Source organism: Chelonoidis abingdonii, chromosome 19, assembly GCF_003597395.2.
Source record: "Chelonoidis abingdonii isolate Lonesome George chromosome 19, CheloAbing_2.0, whole genome shotgun sequence".
In the NCBI taxonomy this organism is placed as follows: domain Eukaryota; kingdom Metazoa; phylum Chordata; order Testudines; family Testudinidae; genus Chelonoidis; species Chelonoidis abingdonii.
The window spans coordinates 9,552,740-9,578,769 of NC_133787.1; the positions used below are offsets into that span (position 1 = coordinate 9,552,740).

Consider the following 26,030-nt stretch of genomic DNA (forward strand, 5'->3'; position numbering starts at 1 on the left):
GCTGAAATGTTGCTGCAGTTCTGCCTTTTGCCCAGCAGAGGGCACTGTGGTGATAGAACAAAGTAGCAGCAGCTCCTGGCCAGTTAGGGAAGAGAAAGAGCCTGCCTTCTTTATAGCACCTGTCAGGCCAGAGTAGGAGACAGCGTGGAGGGCTGGGGGTGGGAGGGTCAGACACGGGCGCATGAAGGTTAGTGAGGGAGGACAGACTGGGGCACGGGCTGAATGGGAGTGGAGGCACAGGGCCACTGGGGAGGGAGAAGCAGGGCCACTGGGGAGGGGGTACAAGGCGACACAGGATGGGGTGGCTGAGAAGGGGCATAGAGACACATGGGGATGGGGGAAGGGTACAGGGACACAGAGGTGGGACTGGCTGAGTGATGGCACGGGGATGGGGGAAGGGATGCAGGGCCATGGGGGAGTGAGGGTGGTGGGACACGTGGACAGGGGATGCAAGGACACATGAGGAGTGCAGGAGTACAAGGGGACGGGGCAGATGTGCCTGACTGAATGGGAGAGGCTAGGAGTCAGCCTGGGTCTGCATGGGGAAAGCTTCTTAACAATCCTTCCTCCCTCCCCCCCACCCCAAAAAAAACCCTCCCCACAAAAAAACCCTGTGTTGCATACTTTTCCCACCAATACCCACAATCTTCCAAGTTCACACCTAGGCAGGCTGATTCCCAGCAATGTATTTCCCTCTCCCTCAGCTCCTCCATTATCCCTGACTCCCCCAAGCCTTTGCACTGCTTCTAAGGGATGTGGGAAATATGGTTCTGTATTGTAGTTTAAATGAATTATTATTCAGACTTCTGTATTAATATGCCTAATAAGGAATCTATTTTTCAACAAACATTTCCTGAATCTTTTTTGTTGTCTGTATTGTTAGGCATACTTGCTGACAGGTATAAAGTGCTGTATAAGCCTGTAAATAATTAGACTGTAAACTGCCTGGGACAGAGATTGTATCTATGTGTTTCCATAATGCCTGTGACAGTGGGGCCCTAGGTCCTATTGTAGTGCAAAACAGTAACATCTGAGGGCTAACACTGCTGCTGGTAAAGAGAAGTTTGCAGGTGGTGAAGAGGTACAGACCAAGAAGAATGTCAAAGAAAGAGTAAGTCCGACACCCCAGGGGTTCCCCACAGCAATGGTCAAACTGCCTGCCAACCCAAGGTGCAACAGTGACAATAGGGTGCAGACAGGCTCAAGAAGGTAATAAGGGAGCAGGCTACAGGGGCAAGTCTCTGATTTCCTGTTTCACAAGATGAAGAGGTCCCTTCCTAGCTATTTCAAAGAAGTGCATGCACTGTACACGTTCTTCTTGGCTTGTGCTCTAGAGATTTCTTTTTCTGTTTATCAAAGAATAAAAAAAGAAAATTATAGAGCCCCGTGGGTTCTTTTCAGGTGCCTTTGGGAATGGGTGAAAAGGGCTGAAACACCATAGTGGATTCTCTTCTTAGTAAAGTGAATTGAGTCAATAGAAACTGAACGCTGAACACTCATGTATTTTTTTTATTAATTTTAACGGAGTTGACTGGAAGCACAGGCTTTTTGGAATCTTTACTATTTAGTTCAGGGATTGGACTGAAGTCACAGAGGCACCAAGATTTACAATTGTATAACAGGAAACACTGTCTCTGTGAAATTTTGCTGTGCAATTAGCTTTTATTATAGAAAGAGGAAGGAAGATGGTCTTGTGACTAAGGCACTGGACTGGGACTCGAGAGATCTCGGTTCAATGCTATGGTCAACCCTAGATTTCCTGGGGGATGATGTAAAAGTCACTTAATCTCTGTGCCACTGATCCCTCCATCTATAAAATAGGGCTAATACTTTATTTTTCCCTTCCTTTAGTAGTTTAGATTGCAGAGCTCTTTATGATGGCAACTAATGTCTTCCTATGTGTTTGTATCACACTTTTATCAGCTGCATTAGACTCTTTTCAGCATTAATATTTTTTAGACTCATTGAAACCAAAGTAATAAGTGGACTGCAGAGAAATGTTTGAGCCTTGAAATTTTATTATCTTGTTTGCATCAACCATTAATTCCTTTCAGCACCAGTAAAGATAAAAGCTATTTTTTTTCCAAAATATCTCATTTTTATCAGGTGTAAGACTGGTTTTCTTACAGGCAAAGAAAACAATGAACATGTTTGGTTTCTTGTTTTTTATACATTAATAACAAAATGTCAGGTATGTGCTTACCATATAAAAACATTAGGTCCCAGAAGGATACAATACCAAAAAAATCATTGAAATAAAAAAGTCATTTTTATATTGGGTTTCTAAACCTCAGCATTAATACAATATTTAAAAAACATCAAGATTAATAGTCATATTTAAAACAAGATGATTATGGACAATCTTAATACCTATTTTTAGTGACCCTGTTGTGATGGAGGAGAGCCCGGAATTCTTCAAAACTCTTGAATCCTATGTGTTCCTCTTCTTTCATCCCTCTTGACCCACCAGGAGAGGGGAAAAAATAACTTAGGCCAACCTAAAGTGGCCTGAGAGCTGCTCATATTAACCTGAGGACAGTCAGATCTGTTTAATCTGAATCACCGGAAAAATGCCATTTTAAGCAAAAAAAATTTTTTTAAAGGAAAATAATTGTGGGCCCCCTAGTAAATCTTTAGCCAACAGGTAGGAGGCAGGGACTGGCTGTGTCAGCTACTGGGACAAGACATTGCAGTGAGGTGTGAGAGAATTTTGATTCAGCAACATCCTCTCCTCAAAATGAACTGAGTTCAGCAGGATGCAGAGTACCTGCAACTCTTCTTGAAGCCAATATTGAGTACAGTTCACTTTATTGAGCAGCCCATTTTTTGTTGGTAGCTTGAATGGTTGCTTAAGTTGAGTTTAACTGCATACTAAGCCAATTCCATCACAGTACATTAGCCAAAATATACCTCTCATAAGTACATTACACTATGTGGAATTCAGCCATAATGTCATAAGCACTCTTCCTCAGTGCTTGATGCAGGCTGTAGCATGGTATCTCATTTGGTCGCATATAGTCCAGTGGTGCCTTTCAGAGCCCCAGGCCAGTAAACAAATAATGCACAGATTAACCAGATCTGAATGATCCCAGAAAAGCTGTTCTTTTGGGGTGAAAGCCAATGAGATTTGGGTGCCTAACACCCTTAAGCCTTTTAAAAAAATGCTATCTTTAGTTTATTTATTTAAGGAACATTCTCCTGTTCTTCTAAAACTGCTTGTAAAATGAGAGTTGAGTGTAACAACAGTAGAAGTTGAAGCTTCAGGGCATGTGTGTATTGTTGTTTTTTTTAAAAGCCATTAAGTGACACTTCAGCTAAAATGTCCACAGTCATCCCATAAAGAACTGGTATTAATGTTCAGTGATGTTACATTATTAAACACACAGAAGTATTATCACCCACTCTTTGGAGAGATCTGAAGTTCCTATGCCTAATAGGGTGAGTAGCTGTTGAAAGTTTAACTCAAACCCTTTGTAAATTATATATTGCTAATGGGGCTTGTCATGCTGTCCTTAATCAGGCTGGAATTTATTTTAGAGGAACTGCTTGTCTTAATTTCCTGTAGTAGTAGTTTAGTTAAAAAAAAAAAAAGAAGGAAAATGAAAATATCCCATCACATGACCTGGGTTCTAAGGCTTTTTGGATGGATATTCTACCAATAGAGTTACTGTCAGAGTCGTTCTTTTTGAGTCAGTGTGGAGAATATGGTTTCTGTTCCTCTTTCATGTGGCACACTGTTCTCTGGAGTGGGAAGTGTGTGTTCTACAATCTTCTAAATGCATTTTCTAAATCCCTTAAGTGTATCAAGGCATCAGAAGGCACAGGATCGATGCAATAAAGCAAAGAGCATTTGTACAATGGAGTCACAATACTGTACCTCCCAGCATCATCCTCCTGCAAAGTTAGATCCATAAGATTAGTAACAACTAACTATATTTGTTAGTGGTGTATTTTGTTTTGTTTTTAAATAGAGACTGTTTTACAACTATCCATTTATCAACCATTAAAAACAGAGCACTGAAAAATTAAGAACATCAAAATCTAAGAAACTGCTTACTTCAAAATTGAAAAGATCTCTTATCATATCTCAAAAGGGCAAGGAAAGTGCCTGTGTTTTAGAGTCGACATGACTTCACAGAACTAAACTAATTTAGACATCGTTAGTTTTTACTGTAAATAGCGTAACATTGTTTGGCAGTAATTATGTTTACATCCCACACTGATATCAAATTCACTGAGTATCAGTTACAGTTGCTGAATTTATTGACAAACTAATTTACAGTGTTAGGAAAGCTATTAAAAATACTGTACCTCAGATTTAGTTCTACTACTGATAGCAATATGGCAGCGTAGCTGCTGGGCAGTACACAAAGTGCTATTGGTACTGATATTTTTAAAAAGGTTAATAAAATACAAGCAAGATAGAAAATAGGATTACAAGCTTTTTTTTTTTTTCTCCAACGTCTTTCTGAGTTAACTGCAGAGCTGAGAAAGCAGGAAACTGCACACACACACTCTGTGTATATACAGAGAAAGCTACAGAGGGAAATAAGTAGTGCATTCAGCTTCTACCTCTTGGCACTTGGTTTCAATTCTTGTTTAGACCAAAGGAGGTGCCTAAATTTGGTCTCTTTCTAGTCTCCATTTGTTGTATGTCACAAACCCCCATGCAGTTTGGCACAGTTCAGGTGTGAGAGGCAGTATGTGTTTGAGGGAGCCCACGACTGGGAAATGAGGGATGTGATGGGTCAAGGTTGAGGTGCAATAGCAGAGCTGTGTGAGGGGAAAACTTGCTAGTACCTGTCTGACTCTAGCCAGTGATGTCTCTTTCATTACAGTAAGGGCTTCTCTGCATGCGGAATGACGCAGGTTTAACTAAGTGTTTGGTTTTTAAATGTAGGTAGTTAAACTGATGCAAAAATCTGCATGGTTTTGTTTGTTTTAAACAGGCTTATTTCAGTTTAAGTCTATAGCAGGTTTAAACTAAAGCACAATAAGTGTTCACGCAGATGTTTGTATCAGTTTGGCTAAAAATTGTTTGTTTAAACAGGTGCATTTTTGGGCCCAGATGAGATGTGAATTCAATATTTACAGTAGAGAATGGGGAAAACACTGTAAAAATGGAACAAGATTAGGGAGGAATGGCTTGGATTAAAGAGCAACAGGTAATTAGCGGGTTGTGTGGGCCCAGACGTATCCTTTTGAGTGGAATACGCTTCTCCCTTGGAAGAGAAGCCTATTTCTTTAGTGTGGTGTTCACCTTTGCTTCCATCCTCTCCTTTGCTCTTGCCCCATTTTACATCTCTATGTGGACAAAGGGCCAAGAAGCTCAGTTATGAATCCCCCTTTTTAATTACACGAGTCAGGGAGGTAGGAAGGTGAAAAGGGTAGGGTACTGGGACGGAACAATAAATAGAAGACTCACTGCTAACAGAGGGGCTGATGTACATGTTTGTGCAGTGGAAAGAGAGAACCACCACCACCAAAATTATACAGATTAACTGGCCAAGACTTGAAGACTAAGGGCCCAAAGAATTCAGGGTTGTGTCCCAAACATTACAAATTATTTTCAGTTCAGCAGGAGAGTTCTCATGTGTGGATTTCATGTCCCCATTTTTTCTTTTATTCTGCCACCACTTTTTGTTCCTTTAAAAAATCAGTATCCTAACCAGTCTTTTGTCAATCACACTCTGCTTTCTTCATCTGTTCTCCTAAATTGTCACTTCTTTTGTTTTTCCTATGTCTCACATGTTTGTTAAAAGCCTTCCTTATTCATTGTATCCAGTCCAGGCAGAGAACTGACTCTCGTATTACCAATGGTACCATGTGAATCTATTCAAAATGACCATAATATTCTACATTAGCGTATACTGTAAATCAGAACTGCCCTAAATGTGGGAAAGGAAGCCTATGACATTAAAAGGGGACCATATTCTTTCTCAAAATAAAAGTGATATTCTGTGGATAGCAAACTTGTGCTCTATTCAGGAGCTGTTACTCAGGCAAAACTCTTGTTGATTTTAATGGAATATAATCAGAGTAAGGATTGTGGGACTGGATTCCTAAACTTTAATGTCAGATTTTTAATAATAATCTTACTTTTTCAGAGTCCTCCATTTAAGGATTATCTGCCAATTGGATACAGTTTTTGTTGTTTTTTTTTTTAAAGCCAATCAAGTTCATTGGAAAATGTTTAGCCAGTCCCGGAATGCTTTTCTTTGGCTAGTTTCAGATTTTGAATTCTCATTTCTATTCTTATTTCCCCCATGATATCTTAATGACTATTTATCTTAGAGTGGCATGCAATGCGGGCGCATGCTACTGATGCAGGCATGCTACTATGATATTAACCGGCTTGGAAAAAGAAAAGGGGAAAAAAAGAGCTTTAGCTTAGTTTTACATAGATATATTATGCAAAAATCCATTGAGCAGCACTAACTCACAGACAGATTACAAACTAAATTGTGCTATATATTAGTATAAAAACATATTTTAGTAAGAATGGCACTGGTTCGAAAGGTATAAGGACTTCCATCTTGGTTCCTTTCGGTCCACAGTGAAAGCGTTGAGATACAGCCCTGCCTGTTGCCTGACCAACTTGTGACAATGGTTTGTTATTGGTCCTAACCCACATAATTTCTTCCCTTTATATTCTCCGATCCTGGCACATTTTTTAAGGAACTGGAAAGCCAGTTGAGTTGTGGTGGGTAGCCTGGGTCAGGTCTAGTCATCTTTCCTAATGTGGCACCAGAAAAGTTCTTTTCTATCCTCTGATATAGGTAATAAATTGAAACTTTCCTCTTCTAAGCTGGTCAGTTTTAAGAATCCTCTTCCCCTGTAGTTACCATCAGACGCATAGCGACTGGCAGGTGGTCTGTCAAACCTGCTAACTGTGTAATAAAGTTGAACTCTTCCACTTCCTGCAAGGGAACAAAAGAGTGCAAAAATCAATGCAGCATATTCAAAATGCACCGTGCTTAGATTTTCTACATCTCCTCCCAGTTTACTTTCTTAAGCCTAAAACCGGTCTCCCTGCTTCCATGGATGTAATCAATACTCTGGGGACAGGGTTCTGTGTGCTGGAGTGCAAAGGTTACACCTGTAATATATATACACACCTACTGGATGAGACCAGTATCCTGTTTGGGGGAAAAATAGCATGTGCTCATGTAATTCAAGACTGTTATAATGCATATGCATGAGGTGGCTGAATTTAAGGCTGTAGAGACAACCTTAATTTTGGCATTTCCTAACTCTTGTGTGCTTAGCATAGGGTGACCAGATGACAAAGGTGAAATATCGAGATGCGGGGGGGCACGGGCGGGGCAAAAAAAAAGTTGCTAGAGGGCCCTCCCACCCAGCACCAGCTTGCCTCGTCTCCACCTCCCCTGTAGGGGAATGTGCCCAGCTGGTGCAATCCCACCCACTCAGCAGCATTTCAGGCAGGCAGCAGCTTTGCCCTGCAGCACAAAGCACCCCAGAATTACAGAGTGAGCGTCTGGGGAGTGCTCAGCCTGCGGCCACTGTGACCCCATCGAGTTGCCCTGCGCGTGGGGTGAGTCTGTCCCCATGTACAAGAACAGCCCCAGGGGGTTCGGGGCAGGGCACATGGCACGTGCAACAGCTGGGCAAAGGGGCCAGGGGACACGGGAGCCCTCGAGGAATGAGGGCTACCAGTCACCCCAAGGAAAGGGGCTGGTGGGCAGCAGCCCTGCCCCTCAGGCACGGGGTCTGGGCGCAGCACTGGCAGCCCGGCCAGGTGCCCTGCGACCTCTCCCACCTTCACGTGGCTCGGGAGGCTGGACAAACAAGCAATTTTTGTCCTCCCCAAATCCTCCCCCTAGTCCTACCTTCTTCATGGCTGCACCACGCACGCTGGTGTCATCCCCTTCCTCCAACACTTGTGCTGCCATACAGCTGATCAGCGCAAGCCTGGGAAGGAGGAGGAATGTGGCATGCTTGGGGAAGAGGTGGGGCCAGGGCGGGGAGTTGGGGAGGGATCCAATGGGGTAAGGAGGCGGGCAGAGTCAGGGCAGGGGGGCGCGAGCCCCTCTGGGCTCCACCTGCACACTGGAGCGGAAGGCAAAATTGCTTGTTTGTCCGGTGTCCCGACTGAACATCGGTCAGGACGCGGGACAAACGAGCAAATATCGGGACAGTCCCGATAAAATCAGGACATCTGGTCACCCTAGCTTAGCAACCTCAACCTTCTTTAATGTAACTGCTTGTGACTTTAAAAAAGGCAAACAGGAAAAAACAAATTCTGTCATGTGTAACCATATTGATATCAGCAGGGTTAGAACTTTTAATCTATGTCACAGACCTCTGCTATTTGAGGAATACTTGTTATCACTAAGAACAAGAGTACTTGTGGCACCTTAGAGACTAAATTTATTTTGAGATAGCTTTCGTGAGCTACAGCTCACTTCTTCGGATGCATAGAATGGAACACACAGACAGGAGATATTATACATACTGAGAACATGAAAAGGTGGAAGCATGCATGCCAACAGGACGAGTCTAATCAATTGAGATGAGCTATCATCAGCAGGAGAAAAGAACTTTTGAAGTGATAACTGAGATGACCTAGAAGGTGTGAGGAGAACTTAAATAGGGATAGATTCAACCATCCCCAGTCTCTGTTTAGGCCTGAGTTAATTGTATCTAATTGCTATTAATTCGAGTTCAGCAGTCTCTCTTTGGAGTCTGTTTTTGAATGTTTATGTTGTAAAATTGCCCCTTCAAGTCTGTCACTGAGTAGTTAGAGAGGTTGAAGTGTTCTCCACTGGTTTTTGAATGTTATGATTCTGATGTCAGATTTGTGTTCCATTTATTCTTTGGCCAAATGGACAGTCTTTATGCAAATGTACATGCAGAGGGGCATTGCTGGCACATGATGGCATATATCATGTTGGTAGATGTGCAGGTGAATGAGCCCTGATGGCATGGCTGATGGTGATTAGGTCTTATTGATGATGTCACTTGAATAGATATGTGGGCAGAGTTGGCATTGGGCTTTGTTGCCAGGACGGGTTCCTGTTAGTGTTTATGTTGTTGGTGTGCGGTGTATGTGGTATTTGCTTCAGGTTGGTGAGGCATGGTCTAGTAAGCGAGGACTGGCTTGTCTCCCAGGATCTGTGAGAATGAGGGATCATCTTTAAGGATAGGTTGTAGATCTTTGATGATGCGCTGGAGAGGTTTTAGTTGGGGGCTGTAGGTGATGGCTAGTGGCGTTCTGTTATTTTCTTTGTTGGGCCTGTCCTGTAGTAGGTGGCTTCTGGGTACTCTTCTGGCTCTGTCAGTCTGTTTTTTCACTTCAGCAGGTGGATATTGTAGTTTTAAGAATGCTTGTAGGTGTTTATCTCTGTCTAGGGACTGGAGCAAATACGGTTGTATCTTAGAGCTTGGCTGTAGACAATGGATTGTGTGGTGTGTCCTGGATGGAAGCTGGAGGCATGTAGGTAAGTATAGTGGTCAGTGGGTTTCCGGTATAGGGTGGTGTTTGTGACCATCGCTTATGAGCACAGGAGTGTCTAGGAAATGGACCGCTTGTGTGGATTGGTCTAGGCTGAGGTTGATGGTGGGATGGAAATTGTTAAAATCATGGTGGAATTCCTCGAGGGCATCAAAGCTTTTTGCTAGCTGTAGAAGAATACTGAGACTCGGGAATCCTGTTTTCGATTCCAGATTTGGAGGAGTGTACTCTAGTTTATTGCAGAGCCTTCTGCCACTTGGCCTTCCAGTCTGTCCTTGTCCCAGTCCTCATCCCAGGTTCTCCATCTCCTGACCCCTCTGAATTCAAGTTAAGCTGATTCCTCTTTCTCTTCTGTGCTACCTGGGCTTCAGGAGCACTGAGACAGTCTCTCTGCTCCCAGTTCTGGACTCGTGTCACAATGGTTCCCAGCCAGGAGGAACAACAACAGGGAAAGTCCTGCTCAGTCCCCACAGCCCTTGGGTGGTCCATGCCCAGTGCAGACAGAACCTTCAGACAATTTAGCTGCCAAACTTTAATGAGTCTGTGAGCATCTGTGAACTGAGACTTTCAGAAGCTCATAATTTGGATAGCTGTTCACAGGGTTGGCAAAAGGCACACGCCTGACCCTAACAACACTTCTTCCCCTCCAAACTCTGGAGTCAAAACACGGAGGAGCTAGCACTTGTCAATAAAATGGTTATGCAAATCTGTTAACCTGGACAAAACAAAATATGTTTTCCCCTAACCTCAGAAAGCGATGAACTTTTTGATTTTTTTGGGGTGGGGGGCGGGAATCAGGCTGACATCTGGCACAGAAAACTTAAGCCCAAATTGACTGAAGTTTGGCAAAAATATAAGGTACCAAAAGTGGGAAGTGTTGGAGCAACTTTAACTACTGAGGTCTCCAGGGATGCCCCCACAATTTTTTCCTATGCTATGCACCATCTATCCCTATGGAGCCATCCCCAATGCAGCTGCTGATCCAAGTGCTTCATCCACCAAATCTGTGCCACACTCAGCCCCCACCTTGCAGCCCGGCCTGCCCAGGTGCAGTGTCACTTCCCATCTCTGAGGAGGGACACAGGCTTCTGGAGAAGGGGGAGGCTGGGCAGGCTCCATGTGTGGCAGGGAGTCCTAGTGCAGGAGCTGGCTCCAAAGCAGCAGTGCCCATCACCCATTTCCCACTCAGGTTTGGCTCCATGACCCCTCTCTCATGCTCGGGCAAATGGGGTGGTACAGCTGAGCCAAACTGGTGTTGCAACATGCTGCACAAAGCGTCACCACACAACTCAGGTTTGGCCCCACAGCTCCTACGTTATGTGTACAGGGGTCATAATGCCACTCCATTTTTAGCCCCTCCATCATGATAAAGGAGCCATAGGCTAAAATCTGAGGAGTGTTGCAGCCCCTGTGCACTTTGGTCCCAATGCTGCTCACTTAATTTTGGCCACAAAGACATAATTGAAGGGCTGCCAGGCCAAACCTGAGTGGGCAGTGGGGCTATCAGTGATGCTCCTTCTCACCACTGACAATGGTATGCACTATGCATATGGCTGCAGGCATCATAGGATGCCACTATCTGCACCAAATATATCATTTCACAAAAAACTATGTGCAATCTTAATTTGGCTCCCTTGTGTCCTTGTATTATGATAATATTTAAGTACACGATCACGTTTTTTCCTTCTGCCTCATTCAGTGGCCTTATAATGAGACGCTTTGGGCAGCCTTAAGAATAGGCAGCTTTATCATCTCTGCATATAGTATCACATAGTGGGTTTAAAATTACTTTGAGGATCTCCCAGACTCACGGTGTATTGGAAGTACAGTGTATTTGTTTTATCATCATATCGTGTTACACTGGCCAGGATATTCTATAAGGTTTTACAAAAGTTCAAAAATTGGTGCCCATCAAATGAAAAACTAGAGAGTAATGCTAGAGGGCATAAGAAAAAGCACCTTCTGCCCCCCCAAAATTACCCCTGCCAAATTTAAGGCAGGAAAAAAATTTTGCATTTTTATTTTGTAACATCCTTCTACTTTCCAGGAAGCTGTATGCAGTAGCTAATTCCACCCTAGATGCCCCTACCAAGAGTGAACTCCATTATGCTAGTCACTATATAAACATGAAATAAGGTAGAGTAGAGGATGTACTCACTGGTGCTATGTGAGATATTAGAATCAAACCCATTTGAACTGAGCCTATTTTTGAGATCTGATGCGTTCCTGAACAGAGCCCATGCTCACGGAAGTTCAGCAAACATCATCTTAGGTTGCTTAAACACTTGAGTAGCTGTGAAAAGCATCGAAGAGTCCTGTGGCACCTTATAGACTAACAGACATATTGGAGCATAAGCTGATACTTGAGTAGCTGGTTAACCTCTTTACCCCCACCCCACCTCCAAGGCACCTTCTCTCACTTCCAAGAAGTCCCAGACTGCCCAGGACAGAAGCAGGAGAGAGGGTCTGAATGGTGAGTTCCCGTTTGGAGATGCGAGTTTGAATTTAGCCCTATAAGCAAATCTGCAGGGCCTTGTGTGGCATCCAACACTTTACATTCTGAGTTACAGTTCACTTCACTGGAGAACTCACCACTTTCCATTCCAGGTAGACACCCTCTTCTGTGTAAAGCATGTAGTCAATCCTCCTCCCACTGCCTTTTAGTGATGCCTTCCTCCCCTTTTGACTTGAAGAATGGTTCTTGCTGGTGGGATAGACCAAGTACCCTTTCCTCCCTTCTTCGGTTTCCAGCACCCTGGTTTACAAAAAACAGAAGCCTGTTAAATATTTCGCAGCTCTACCCCTGTGTGTAGAATAAGCTATCATCAGTATTTTTATTGCAGGCCCCCCCAGCACACACTGTGCTATTTGGAGGAGTCTACAGGGTAGCCAGTAGCAGAGTGAAATCCATTGTTTCAGGCATGCATTTTACAGCATAAGGTTATATTAATCTGCAGCTGACTGAGGGGACAGTTCTGCTTGGACATTCTTACAATGAGTCTCAATACTGATATTCCACTATGTGTGTCGATCTGACCCTGATGTCAGCAGTAGTTTTGTATTGGGAAGGAAAGTAGAATATTGGCATAAAGATCCACCATGTGGATTTCGTATATACAATTACTGTATTTGCAGATGCCTGCATATGGAGTTGCTGCAGGTATCAAACTCAACTGGTCATCAGCATGTGCAATCATAGAAATGTTGAGTGTTGTTTGAGGCATGCAGATATTGTACACCCTTTTGCGCATGCACTCATGTGAAAATCCGGGCGAAAATGTACAAATGACTTTCAAAACCAAGTAGTTGAAAATGATTTACTTTTCTTACCTGCCAGAACCTGAGCTCAGAGGTCTGTGGTTTCCCTTGTAAAAGTTGATTACATCTTTAAACTACATCATCAACTGTTGCAGCAGAAACACTGAGCCATGAACTTGGGTCCTAGCAGGTACAAAGCCTTTAAGTTCATCTTGAGAAAAAAATGACATTTTGATGTCCTGGCTTTTTAAAATGATCATGAGAGAGAGATAGTATGTGTGTGTTAAAGGTGACAAGCACAGAACTCTTATGAAATGATTTGAAGTTAGCAAGAGACATAAAACTAGGGACTATCATCATCTCTCAAAATTCCATCCTTCAAAAGAATCTGAACTGTGACAAGGCAAGAACTGCAACACTTAGAGGAGTGTTTTAGTTTTTTCGCGAATTGGGAGTAAATCCAAATTGTAACTGGTGAAAGTTGATTCTCATAAGAAGCACTTTACCCAACTTTACAAGATAATCCACCATAACACATTATGGTTGGCTATTAAGTCTATGGAAAATAAATGTATTGCAGCTCATTTGTTTCCTCTGATTAATTTCAATATGAATGTTCTGATAGTTATCTAAGCCTAGACAGATAATTTCCCTTTATGAAATGGGTATTAAAAATATTCTTTCATATAGGATGTTTCAAATTTGGACGGTCATGTAATTAATTGTGTTAAATTAGCTTACTGGAACATGCTGATCCCATAACATGGAGAATCAGACTGTTCATTCTACAGCTTGTTTCTGAAAATGGTGCTCTTTCTGAAAGCCTCATTTAGATTCAAGAAAATGATCTGGCTCTAATGAAGCTGACCTCCATTGAAAAGCAGGAGTCCACACAGACTTGGTAAGTGCAAATTAAACAACGACAGTTGAGCAAAAGCTGCACAGAGCTGGACCAATACTGCAACAAAAACCCAAACCCCACAATTTTCATGTGTACAGTCACTTCATTTGAAAGACGACTTCACTTGAGCTGCACTTACACCTCTTTTATATTCACTTCCTGTGCCCATTTCAGTGACTGAGTCATCTACACAAGTGTTTATGGAAAAGGAATTTTCATTTCAAATAATCCAGGACAATGAATTTTAAATTCTCATGCACCTGTATTCTCAGTAAAATTCAGATCACTTATATGTGAGGGGCTCCTGCTTCATAGCAGTGCAGAGGGTGTATGCCATGCCACAGAAGTAGCAGCACATAACTACTCCATATGAATGTAATAAGTTATGCCTGGCCAATATGATATAACAGCAATCTAAACTTTATAGGGCTGATGGCTCAGATAAGACCTAGGACAGAGAAAGGAGAAAGGGTTTAAAAAAAACCTTCCTAATCTTTTCTCCTTGAGAGATTTAATATCCCGAGGTGGCTTTTTTAAAACCTTCCTGCCTATTACAAAAGTTATGATTCCTCCAATTAGAGCATGGAAACAATACCATGTGACTATAGTGGCCAATCACAACTAATCAGCACAGCTTATTTTTAATATTGAATATTAGACTATCTGATGAATCCACACCTACAAAAAGTATGATACATGAGTGAGAGAATGACATTCTGGAGTCAGTTTCACTCCATCTCCACAAAGCTTGAGTAAGCCATCTCACAACCCGGGGGGGGGCAGGAAACTGCAGGCCCCACAGCCTTTCTGCTGCTGCTGCTCCAGCTTGTGGCATGGAATTGTGGGCCACAGTCTCTTCACACACATTGCTTTGGGGCCTCTGAATCTCATCTCTTGACTGGTCCCTAATGGAGTCTTCTGTGCTGGACTATGAAGACATTGTTGCAGTATAGAGTCCCAGTACTTCTGTACAAGCAGTGAATACTCCACCCCCCCACTGACTTTTTGTGGTGCTTAAATGATGCAGATGGCCTTGTGTTGGCTCTCTGCATCAGGGTAAATTTCACCTTCTGTGAGAAGAAATTACTTGCCCTAAATTAAAAGCTCAGCTTTATAGCTAAGGCTCCTTTAAAATGGAAGTGTGTTTACATTGCCCCATTGTTCAGAGGTGGAGTCCAAGTTGTAAAAGATCAATATCTACCTTATTAAGTTGTCCCAGATTTACAGAAAAATTAGTTAATAAACAGCTTGCTCACTATTTATGCTTATTATAGTCTGCTAATCAGGGAGTCAAGCTTGTTCTAGCTCGTATGATAGTTCCCATTACTTATCCTTTTAATAAGGGACAAGTCTGTGCTGTACCTTCATTGATTCTGATTTGCTGAACTGTTTCCCAGAGCTACCTCTGCCAACAAACAGTTTGTTAAATTGGATAGGTTTATACTGCAGCCAATTTTTACTATTGAAGGATTTCTGCAAGCATCTATTTTAAGCCCAATCTGGTTTGCCATCTACATTAACAATATAAATAGGACAGCTGGAAGCTCCTCTCCATCTTTATGCTCATGATACCATTTTAGATTCTCTATGCACTTCACCACTATACCAGTTATGAATGAGCTTTGGTTTTTAAAAGCATTTTAATTACCTTTTACAATTTAAAATCATTAATGTAATGTGGACTCTAAAATTACAGATAAATGTTGTTATAAATCACTGACCAAGGCCTGAATCCAAGTTCCAATGGTTCCCTTCTATAGGGGATGGCCTCTCTAAAGCCTTAAATCACTTTCAGAAAAGCTATGAATGAAAATCCTTGTCCTCCTTTAAGGCCTGATTAAAAGTACATTCAAGTCAATAGAAGTATTCCCACTGACTTCAGCAGCCTCTGGATGAAGACTTCAGAGGGTGAAAGAATTGTTAAGTGTTCCAGGAGAAGAAGAGCCCCGATGCTAACTTGGCAGGTAAGAAGTCTTTCATTTAATCCTGCAACAAAACTCCTGAACACCTTTTTTCAGTCATACTTTATATTATGGGTGAACATAAAATAATTTCTAAATAGTTAATACATGACAGATGTTTGAATAAATGGCTAATAAATTAAGAGTTCAGTGGATTGCTTATAACCATCTATACTATTCACTTATTCATGTATGTAACATAAAGGGTTTATAAAGGATTAATACTTATCAGTGTGACCCATCTTTATTACTAAATGCAAATAGCTCCTTTTTATGTTTTTTTTTTTTTGGTATATTTATTTTTTATTTTAATAGGAACAGTAAATCTGTTAAATGACAAATTGTCCCAAAGGACCCCTTGAAAATTAATCCACAAAAATTTTAGGGAGCTCCAGTTTGTAAGTCTCCATGCCTGCACTTTAAGCCATAAAATGGGAAATTGCATTCACATGCATATTTACATTTGCAGATTTGCATGTGCAGGCCAAATGGACCCCTCTTTTACTTGCATAATACCTTTAGTACAGGATAGTTTTGCATCTTGTACATCTGAATGGATGTGCCTGCAAATGTGCATGTAAGAGAGGGGTCATTTGGCCTGCTCAGGCAAATCTGCAAATGTAAATAGATTTGTAGATTTTTGGAGGACTGTTGAAAAGTTTGCCCTTAACTGCTCCTGACTGCTTATTAATACAGTGTTCCTAAAACAGGCTACAGTTTGTAAATTGTTGAACAGAGGCTAGACACAGATTTTATCTTTTAAAATCAGTAAGTTCTATGTTACTAAACTTTAACTTAGTTGAGTTTCATGACTACCTTTGTTTCACATATTTAACCAAGTAACTATTCAAACCACCTTATTATCACCCTAGTATATTTCATTTACAAACTCGCTTCCAGAAATTCCATAGAAAGTACCGGTAAGCATGTTTTGCTTCCATGCAGCAGTTGGATCTTCTATACTTATCATTATGATTTATACAATCTGCTAATGAAGACATGATGTCCAAAGGACACAAACATGCTTGTCTGTTTAAAAATGTTGCTCAGCAAAGTACTAAACTAGCATCAGAACTGCTTCAACAATATATTATCTAAGTGTAGGTCTCGTATAGTCTTTAAAGAAATATCTCCTAAGGTTTCATCAGCCTTTGGCAAGTGGTCTTTTGCAGCAGTGAGTTGAAACATGCCCAAGACACACACAGCTAAATCAAACATACCATAAGAATAAACTGCAAATACAGGCTACTACTATTGGCTGATACTCTGATTTTCTTTTTCCCATGGCATGTTTGATATGATGATCATTTCCCCCCTCCACCCCATTCATGGTTTATTTATGTGCAATGAATTATGGGAGCTTTCTACTACCATGACAGTATCTACATAACCTCACAGGGTTAGTCTGTATTGAGTTTTAGTTCTTGCGCCAGTTATTTTATTCAGCTAGTCCCCTCATTGTTAGTACCAAGTCTGCTGTACTGATCAGCTGTGGAGAGATCTTCAAACAGGCTGTGCTATGCCCAGTCTGGTAGCATTCAGAAGTTGGTTTGATTGTCCTGTTCCAGCAAACTGAATGTATACATAGATGTGAATTCACTGAATATTAGCCAGCTTTGAATGTTGTAGTGCATGCCTAGTTTGCTAATATGGTTAATAGCCACAGGGTTTGGAGTCATGATCCAAACTTCCCCAAAATTCAAGGTTGGTTAGACCTAGAGTTTACTTAGTCCTATTTTATCCCCCCTCCACACCCATTTCATTTTTAAAAATGTTTTGGTGTAAATTTAGTGCTGGTTAAAGATGGCAGAGTTAATCTCTAGAATCTGAAGTCTTCCACTTGGCCATAAGACAGCATGACTCTCCTATATAGTGCTTTAACTTTTTATTATCTATACATATTTACATTATGCCACATTCACAGTATTCCTGCGGGTCAGGCAGGACCACCTATAGAGATGCAAAGTCAGTACAGTTTCTAGAATTAATTAAATCCTTAGTACCTCTGCTGCTATTGCCAAATAAAAGGTAAGCAACACATCTCTCAAAGGCCACCAAACAGCCATCAGATAGTAAATTTTAGTCACTTATCACCGGAATTAAAATATTAAATGGAAAATGACAAACTAGCTTTTCAATTGTCTGTAAACAGTGAAAGAGGGACTGAGTGCATACTTCTGTAGGTTATCTGGAGTGCACACTTCTTCGTCATACAATCCTTCAGGATCTAACAAGGTACCTGTGAACAAAAAGGAACACGTGACTAGCTCAGCATACCTATTGCTACTTGCACCTTGTGTAGTTAATTGTAGCGGTGCAAAGGGAGTGGAATCAGAAAGTGTTCCTTTCTGATTTTATACTCACTTTGCATTTGCTTTGGACAACAGTGCTATCGGTTTAAGATACATCCTCCCTTCAGGGACTGTTTCTTGCCCATGCAGGCGATTGCTTTTGATCTAATGGGATTCTTCTATTTCAGAACGCATGCAAAAATACTCCCTAATTGGAATGAGGATGGGAATGCTTGCACTCAGTTTCTCCACCCTCCCTCTTTCTGATCCTTAAGTGTGTCTTCTCCCTTGCCTCCTGCACAGAACCCCTACCCCCTGCATGAACTTTTTAAACCTTTCTGGCAAACTACCCAATCTGACCTACCCTAACCACTTCCTCAATCAGTCAAATCAAGGTAATTAATTAAGTGAAACCACCACTCTTGTTTTTAAATGTTTTTCATGGAAGTCCAGTGGGCAAAGTAATCTCTAGTGTAACTCAGTTGAAATCAGTGGAATTACACCAGGAATGAATTTTTCCCTAAGGTATGCAGTTTGAGGTGGATGTGAAAATGAAAACGGTGCCAATGAAATTATTTTATTACCTTGTCACAAACACTGATTTATAACATCAGCAATTAATGGGGCTGGAAGAGTCTAATCATAAGCTGAATGCTTCAGTTTACGTACAAATAGCTTGGTGTAACAGAGGCTAGAACTGGAATACAGAGAAACCACATTGGTTCAACTGGGTTTTAAAAGATAATTTTAAAGTGTCTGAACTGTGGCAGGGTACTTGAGTAATCTTATAAACTGATGCCATGTTCAATTCCAGCAGGGTCTGCATTTTGGTAGAAACACCTCATCCACTATTTGGGTACATTTTTATAGCACAATAAAGTGTTCTGAGGCTTACAAAAGAGATGACACTTTTTTAAACCACAGTTTGTAAATATTTAGTCCCTGCTTGTTACTGCCCCTTAGTTATACCATATGCTGCCTGCAGGTGGTGTCTCAGGAACATATAAGGCTAAATTGGTTGCCTCTGACAGTTTGAGACAAACCCTTACCAATTGCCCATGGTTTTTCCTCCCCAGGACCAAGCCGGCATGGATCTTTGTAGCGTGTAAACAGGGAGTGCTGCTGCTCCAGCTTGTCCTCTGCAAGTCCAAGGAACGCAAATCAATCACATAGTGCAAGCTTTAAAATACAGTGCAAAAACTGGTACCATGCAAAAGGCAAACTTGACTCTCCGATCTGTGTCCTTAGCTCGTGCCCCTGGAAGGGAGAGGAGGTTCCTCCCATCACTCTGAAGCAACCTCTCTGGTCAAGACTACAGCTGCACTAATTTAATTTGGAACCTGATTTCATTTTGGTTTCTAAGGTGATATTAGCAACATTCTGTAATGAATTTTAAAAAACAAACCAAAAATCACAATTGTAGTCAAGATTCTTATTAACCATGAGGTACATTTTATAAATTCTCTAAATCTTAGTCCTCAGATTTGACAAAAGCATTTCCTAAATGTCTCCCATTTATCACTAGCTTAATGCTAAATTGACAGCTGAAGGAACTGATGCCCCTTATTTATCTTCAAAACAGCTTTGATCGCAGGCAAGACAATGTTGATTTCCCACCTTGCCTGGGTAATTTACATAACTCCTGTCCTGGAGGGACCACTCTCCATGCCCTTTCTATTCCTAGTCTGCAAGACTGCCAACAGCGTACCAATTAGTGACAGTTGTGATGGTGGCACATGTTTGCGGAACTGGGTTAATATCACCAACTCATTTCAACTGGCCCACTGAACAGACAGCAAATGATGACTTTTGGGAACTAACTACCTGGGCTGGATTTGAACTAGTGTCCTAAAGGTGAAAGACCTTAGGCCAGTTGAGATTAGTGGCATTAAAAATGTTACTTGTATATTTCAAATCCTCCAAAACTGTAAATCATGAAAAATAGGCCATTTCCTATCCCTGGTCACCGCCACTCCCTCGTTATATATACGGTCTTGTTGCATCTTGTCTTAATTATGAGCCTAAACTCGTTAAGGCCAGATTTTTAAAGGTACTTGGGTGCAGATCGGTGGGATGCTTAGTGGGAATTTTTCAAAATTGCCTATGCACCTGTGTGCATTTTTAGGTGTCTAAATACCTTTTAAATATCCATCCCTTACTGTTACTATGCATCGGTACAGCACCCAGCACAATGGAGTCCTAATGTCATTGGAGCTGGTTGGTGCTACTGTATAAAATTAGTTAATATCCTATTCTCCACTGCCTCAACGCTCCGAATAATTGCCCCCACCAACAAAATACCACTAAGAACAATGATTCGCTGTTGGAAAATATAGCACTTTAAACAGAAGAAAATGTATCAACAACAACAAAAAGACTCAGTGCCAAATCCTGCCCATCTGATTTTTGGGAGTAATTAATGGGCCTGATTCTCCATTGCCTTGCACTATGTACTGATGTAAATGACTATACAGTGTAGGTATTAAATGTTAGGCAGTGCAGAACTAGACTCGCTGGCTTCATATTGACAAGACATATGGTAAGTTGGGTATGTATATAGTCTCTGCAGTGCATTTGCTGAAGTTAGAAGCTTGTGGTATGACTGCTTCACAAGATGCACTGTTGGCGAAACACTTAGGGTACATAACTGACTGAAGGAGTCAGAAATGATATTTTGTGTTGTGATATTGTTAGCCTGAGTGTTAAAGTAGTCCAAATTACAAGCAGCATGCCACATGCATTCTCAATGCTTAATTTCTGCCAGAGCTCAATTAGTACCAATTTATCTACTTCAAGTCTAATAGCAAATATATGCCGCTAGGATTATTTAATGTAACAACAAACTAGTACTATTGGCACTGGATCAAGGAGCTAGGAGAACTAAAATTCAGGGTATACTATTTATTATAGTAAATCTCGTATCTAGTAGTATTTGCAGGATCAGACCCTCAAACTGAAAATACCAACACTACTGTAAATCCAGTAATTTTTTTTAAACCTATTAAACTGGCAGCGTTCCTTGATACTTTTCTTCTTTGCAGCACTTCCACCATTTTAGATTTTAGAATTTCTTATCAACAGTTCAAGTTTTCTCTAGGGATCCCTGGAATATTCACAAGTGCCTGCACTTGGAACTAATGATGTCATTTGTCACAGTCTATTGTCAAGGCAACAAAATCCATAAATGTGTATGAAAATGGACACACTCAAAACGAGGGAGGGGGAACTTCTTTGAAGTTTGAGCTAGATGTATCATCTAAGGAGGACGTTGCCCTGCATCAACAGGAGCAAACCAGACCTGCTTCTACAGGAGAGCAACATCATTCTTGCCAAGGGATGATGATGTGTGACTATCTCAATTCCAACTAGAAGGGGTCAGAAAAAGGAAACAACACATGTTCAGTCTGTAGCCACACATGTACTAACCATCCACTGCGCCGAGGCTGTTGGCTCTTATATCATTGTATCTGTTTTGTCCCTAGCTATAGGGCCACAGGATCCCACTCTTGCATTTTGTTCAATATATCTTATTGAGCTGAGAACTGATACCTCTATTGCACCCGCATTGTCTCAGCTGCCTTGAAAGTTGCCGTCTTTAGAACCACAAGACGATTCTGGGGCTGAGGCAGCAATAAATTAGCGGATACATCTTGGAGGAATTGCAGAAAACTAGAGTATTTCAGATGTGACAGGTACACTTAAATCACATCCCTCCTCTCTCAGCAGGTTATTGATTTTGTTCAAGTATTTTTATTTAAGGACCAGATGAAATCTGTGCAGTTTTATTTCTCCAAGTTTTGCTCTGTCACAGGATTTCATATGCCTACAAACCTTCTTTGGAGAAGCCATGGAAAGGAATAAAATTCCATGATGATTAATCCACTGCCATGCAGCAATTGTTACTATTCATGGCTGAGAGGTACAGCCTAGCCCCTCTCATTGAACGTTTATCTCATAGCAAAAGATTTAAAATATAACAGATTTCCATCAGAGTCAGACCATATCGGCCTGCCATTAAAGACAGCCTTATAATAAAGTTCCTGATAACTGAGAATTCAATGTACTGATGTTAGAAGTGTAACTCCCTAGTACTAGGGTACAAATGACTTGCTGCAAATGGCCCTAAAACATGGGGTGACTTGTGAATGTCGGATGGATTAATGGTATAACTTTCAACAAAAAGAGTTAGAGCTGGATTTTTGTGGGAGGAAACAAACCATTCTACAATTTCACAGTTTGTAAAAAAAAAAAAAAAAAAGCTGGCAAGTCTAAAAATATTCAGTTAATATTTTTTCCTCAATACTTTCCGGACTCTTTACAGTGCAAAATTGGTAAATACTGTATCAAGATTTAGTACTTAAAAATACAAAACCTACATTTTCATCTAAAGTACATTACCTAGCAAAGATCTGTGACTTTTTAAATTAAAAACATCCCCCTGCAGAGTTGTAAACACAAACACTGCAGCATTGTTGTAACTTAATACACGAGAACCAAAAAGCGAGACTGACTATAAACAGAAAATGAAAGTGATCAACTTAATTTCAACTTCCATTTCAAAAGTGAAAAATAGTAAACTGCATCAATAGCAAAAATAACAGATTTTCAATGCTTTTAATGATTTAAATTGTTAGCAACACATCTAAGAACAGCTTTTACCTTGTTAGTGTCCCCTTTAACAATGGCTATGTTTCAATTATTTAAACCCCTATGCAAACATGCAAAAACTCAACCACTATATAAAAATATATTGTCAACCAAGTAACATCTGACACTTGGCTAAAATGCACATACTATGAATATATTGGATGAAATGATCATGTTTACAAACCAGGAAGTTTCTTTATCTCATCAGAGGTCAACAATTTTAAGATTTGGAGCAAAGCTACACAAGCATGTAAATAAATGAATTTTGATTGGCTGTATCTGAATTCAGCTAAAATTGATTTACCTCTGAGCCAATAAAGCATAGGGAAATTTTTGCTTTACTAATAAACTCTGGTCAATAAATCTTGACTTTTAGCTCTAGAATGTTGATTCATAATTCTAGATGCCAAGTCAGTGTCTGCCAACTTCATGTTCTGTTCTTCAGAAACTTTTCTACTCAACTTCAGGGTTCATTGGAAATGCAATAACTAAACTGACCGTGAGCATTTGATCCCAGCTGAGTATGAGAGGTTATTCATCTCCTGAGAATCCTGGTTGCCAAGTGGTAGCACATGTAAATAGGAGACAAGACCAGCCAATGCAGGGCCAGTCAACATTTTAAATTTTTTCATTTGAACATCTATTCAAACCAGATGAATTAACCTTGTCAGTGGTGATTAGCACTATCTCGATCTCATCAGCAGTTTCAAAAGAAAATCACATTCAAAGACATGATATGAGAGAATAGTAGTTATTCTGGACCATACAGGAGGTATCTTTTTCTTTGACATACTTGGTACACCCAGCTTCATTAGAGGGGATAGATTCCCTATGGACACTAATATCTCCACTAAGCAAATGGGCCTGAACAGTGACTAAGAATCCGTATAGGTGGTCCTGAACTTTAGAGCCCAGTCTGAACACTAACTTGAATTTCTCTCTAACTTAGCTGACTAAAAGCACAGTATAAACCAATATGCATAATAGAGAACATATTAAGAGACTCATGGTGATCATGATTGTTCTTACCCCTTTTCTCACTGGTTCACACTCTTGCAGTCCTAGTGTATCCATCTCTGTGTATGGCCACATAGTAGCAGTAGCTCAGACACCGTGAACTTTCCTCTCAGATGTAGCCCGCTCCATGCTTTTTGCTATCTACAGGCTGAACTACTATAATATGTTCTACGTAGGCTACCATTGGAGGTCATTTGGATGCTTCAGCAAGAGCAGTTTGCAATTACCTGCCTATTAAGTGGGAGCGTGCACACACGAATATACACCACCTGTGATTTACACTCTGTGCTGGTTTCCAAGCTGCTGCTTGGTGGTGGTAGCTAGTATCTATAACGTTGGTTGAAAAAACACCCCCCTGAGCGCAGCAAGTTACAGCGCTGTAAATTGCCAGTGTAAATTAAACAGTGCCCCAGCTCTGGGAGCGCGGCTCCCAGCACTGTAAGCTAATCCCCTCAGGGAGGTGGAGTACCTGCAGCGCTGGGAAATCTCTCTCCCAGCACTGGCGCCACGACCACACTCGCACTTGAAAGCGCTGCCGCGGGAGTGCTCCCATGGCAGCGCTTTGGAGTTTTGAGTGTAGCCAAGCCCTTAGACAACCCCTCTCCCTATACTCTTCAGATCAGTTGTTCTTCTGGAAAAGATTCTCTTGTTTGGGCCCAGGGTTAAACTCCTTTGAGCAAGCAGAAAGGCATCACTAGTAGACAGCCTTTGGTTCTGAAATTTGCTCTCTGCTACAGTCCACCAGAGTCCAAGTTCACTTGATTTTGGAACATAATACAAGACTTTTTTTACTTGGAATATTTCTTAATTTTAGAACATAATTTGGAGGGGATCCCGCATTAACGGACAGTAGTGGTAGAAGTTGGAATGGATTTTTTGATTGATTTCTGCCAATTGCTGGTAGTAATTGTTCTTTTTAATTTCTGTGGTATGTCCAGCTAGTGTAGTGATGAGCCAGTTGAAATAAATTATCAATTTATGTAACCACCTATACACACTGTGCAAACACATACAGTTGATGTCATTAAAAATAACATGTACTGTATCATGTTTGACTTTATCCCAGTGTGTGAGATATTCTTTACTCAGAATTCCACTGTAAAATTAACATCTGTTGGTAGTAAATGTCTACTTCTAATGGTGCCTTCTGCCCTCCATATGTGGAATAACGTCCAAAAAATAAGTTAAAAGAATATTAAGGTTGCAAAGTCAAGTCCTTAAAGTTAATAAATGCCAGAATTAAAGTTGCCTTCGGAACATTAATTCAGCCCTCTTGTGCGTATGATACAGTCTTTAATTCACAGTTATGTAAGATTTTTTCCACAGGTACCCAGTGATTATATGCCTGTTGATATATATATTAACAACTAGAAAGAAAGGGTATATAGGTGCCATAGTGACAATAAAAATGCAGAGGAGGTAAGAGTTACCTGTCTGATAGAATTTGGTGGAGATTGTCAAAGGCACAAATGATAGGACTGCCCTTTGTGCCTTAGAAATCTCCTCTTTAATGAATAGGCATCTCTTAAACATTGAGTTTGCCCACACAGATTAACAATCTTTACTCCCATTTTTAAAATTTTTATAGCAATTTATTCTTATTTAAATGTGATTGCAAAAGCCACATACAATTGCAGATCACTGCTCTAAAACCGTTAAAGGAGACATTACAACATCTTAATAGCTCACTGTGATGTTACGTATTCAAGAGGAAGGGGAAAAGCTTATCTCACCAGATGAGCAGTTGTCAAAGTTGAGATCGCCACAGATCACATCAAAAGCCACCAGCTCCTCTGGATTGGCTGTGCTGGAGGAGGAGGTAGATTTTCGGAAATCAGCCAGCCAGTCTTGAAGCAGATCAAGTTGCTCACATCGAACTGTAGTGTCTCCTATGGGAAACACGAAGTGAAAAAGCCTGAGTACAAGGGAATGTGCTTAAAACAACATTTCACTTTACAGACAGACACTCAAAATGCTGCATTCCTTTTGTGCAGCTAACGGACATTGTTAGGGACGTAAAGCAAAACACAGGAGGGAAATAAAAGCACAAAACCACTCCAACCCCTCCTACCCACTCTCTCCCCAAACAAGCCCTTGTATTGCATCTTTTCCCCTACTGCATGGTATATATTTAAACAATTTCGGGCAAGGAATATCTTACTATTTGTGTGTAAAGTAGCTGGTATTGTTTTGGACAGTATGAATAAAATTCATCCTCTGTGCAGAGACCTTGCACGAGGCCTATACACTGCGCAAGTCCTTGACATAAGGTAGAAGTGGGACTTAAATACTTTATAGGCCTTCTGCTGGCTCTCTGCACAGGGTGAATTACGCTCTCTTTAAATGTAGTTTTTTATATGTAATTTGTATAATGTTAAGGTTGCAAAGTAAAGCCTTCATAAGTTAAGAAGTTCTAGAATTAAGGTTGCATATGTATTATGATACAGTCTTTAATTACATGATCACAAACTATTTTGTCC

The 26,030-nt window shown here is 40.9% G+C and overlaps 1 protein-coding gene across 1 annotated transcript in view; it reads right to left on the minus strand.

The window, feature by feature from the left end:
* Positions 1-6,058: 6,058 nt before the first annotated feature.
* Positions 6,059-26,030, minus strand: part of SMPD3 (sphingomyelin phosphodiesterase 3) — a 243,617-nt gene continuing 223,645 nt past the window's right edge. The window contains exons 5-9 of the mRNA XM_032767736.2: positions 25,284-25,439; positions 18,936-19,025; positions 17,771-17,834; positions 12,068-12,230; positions 6,059-6,920 (exon numbers count right to left, since the gene is read on the minus strand). Coding sequence (XP_032623627.1) covers positions 6,819-6,920; positions 12,068-12,230; positions 17,771-17,834; positions 18,936-19,025; positions 25,284-25,439 — 575 coding nt within the window. The 3' untranslated portion in view covers positions 6,059-6,818. The remainder of the gene's footprint in view (positions 6,921-12,067; positions 12,231-17,770; positions 17,835-18,935; positions 19,026-25,283; positions 25,440-26,030) is intronic.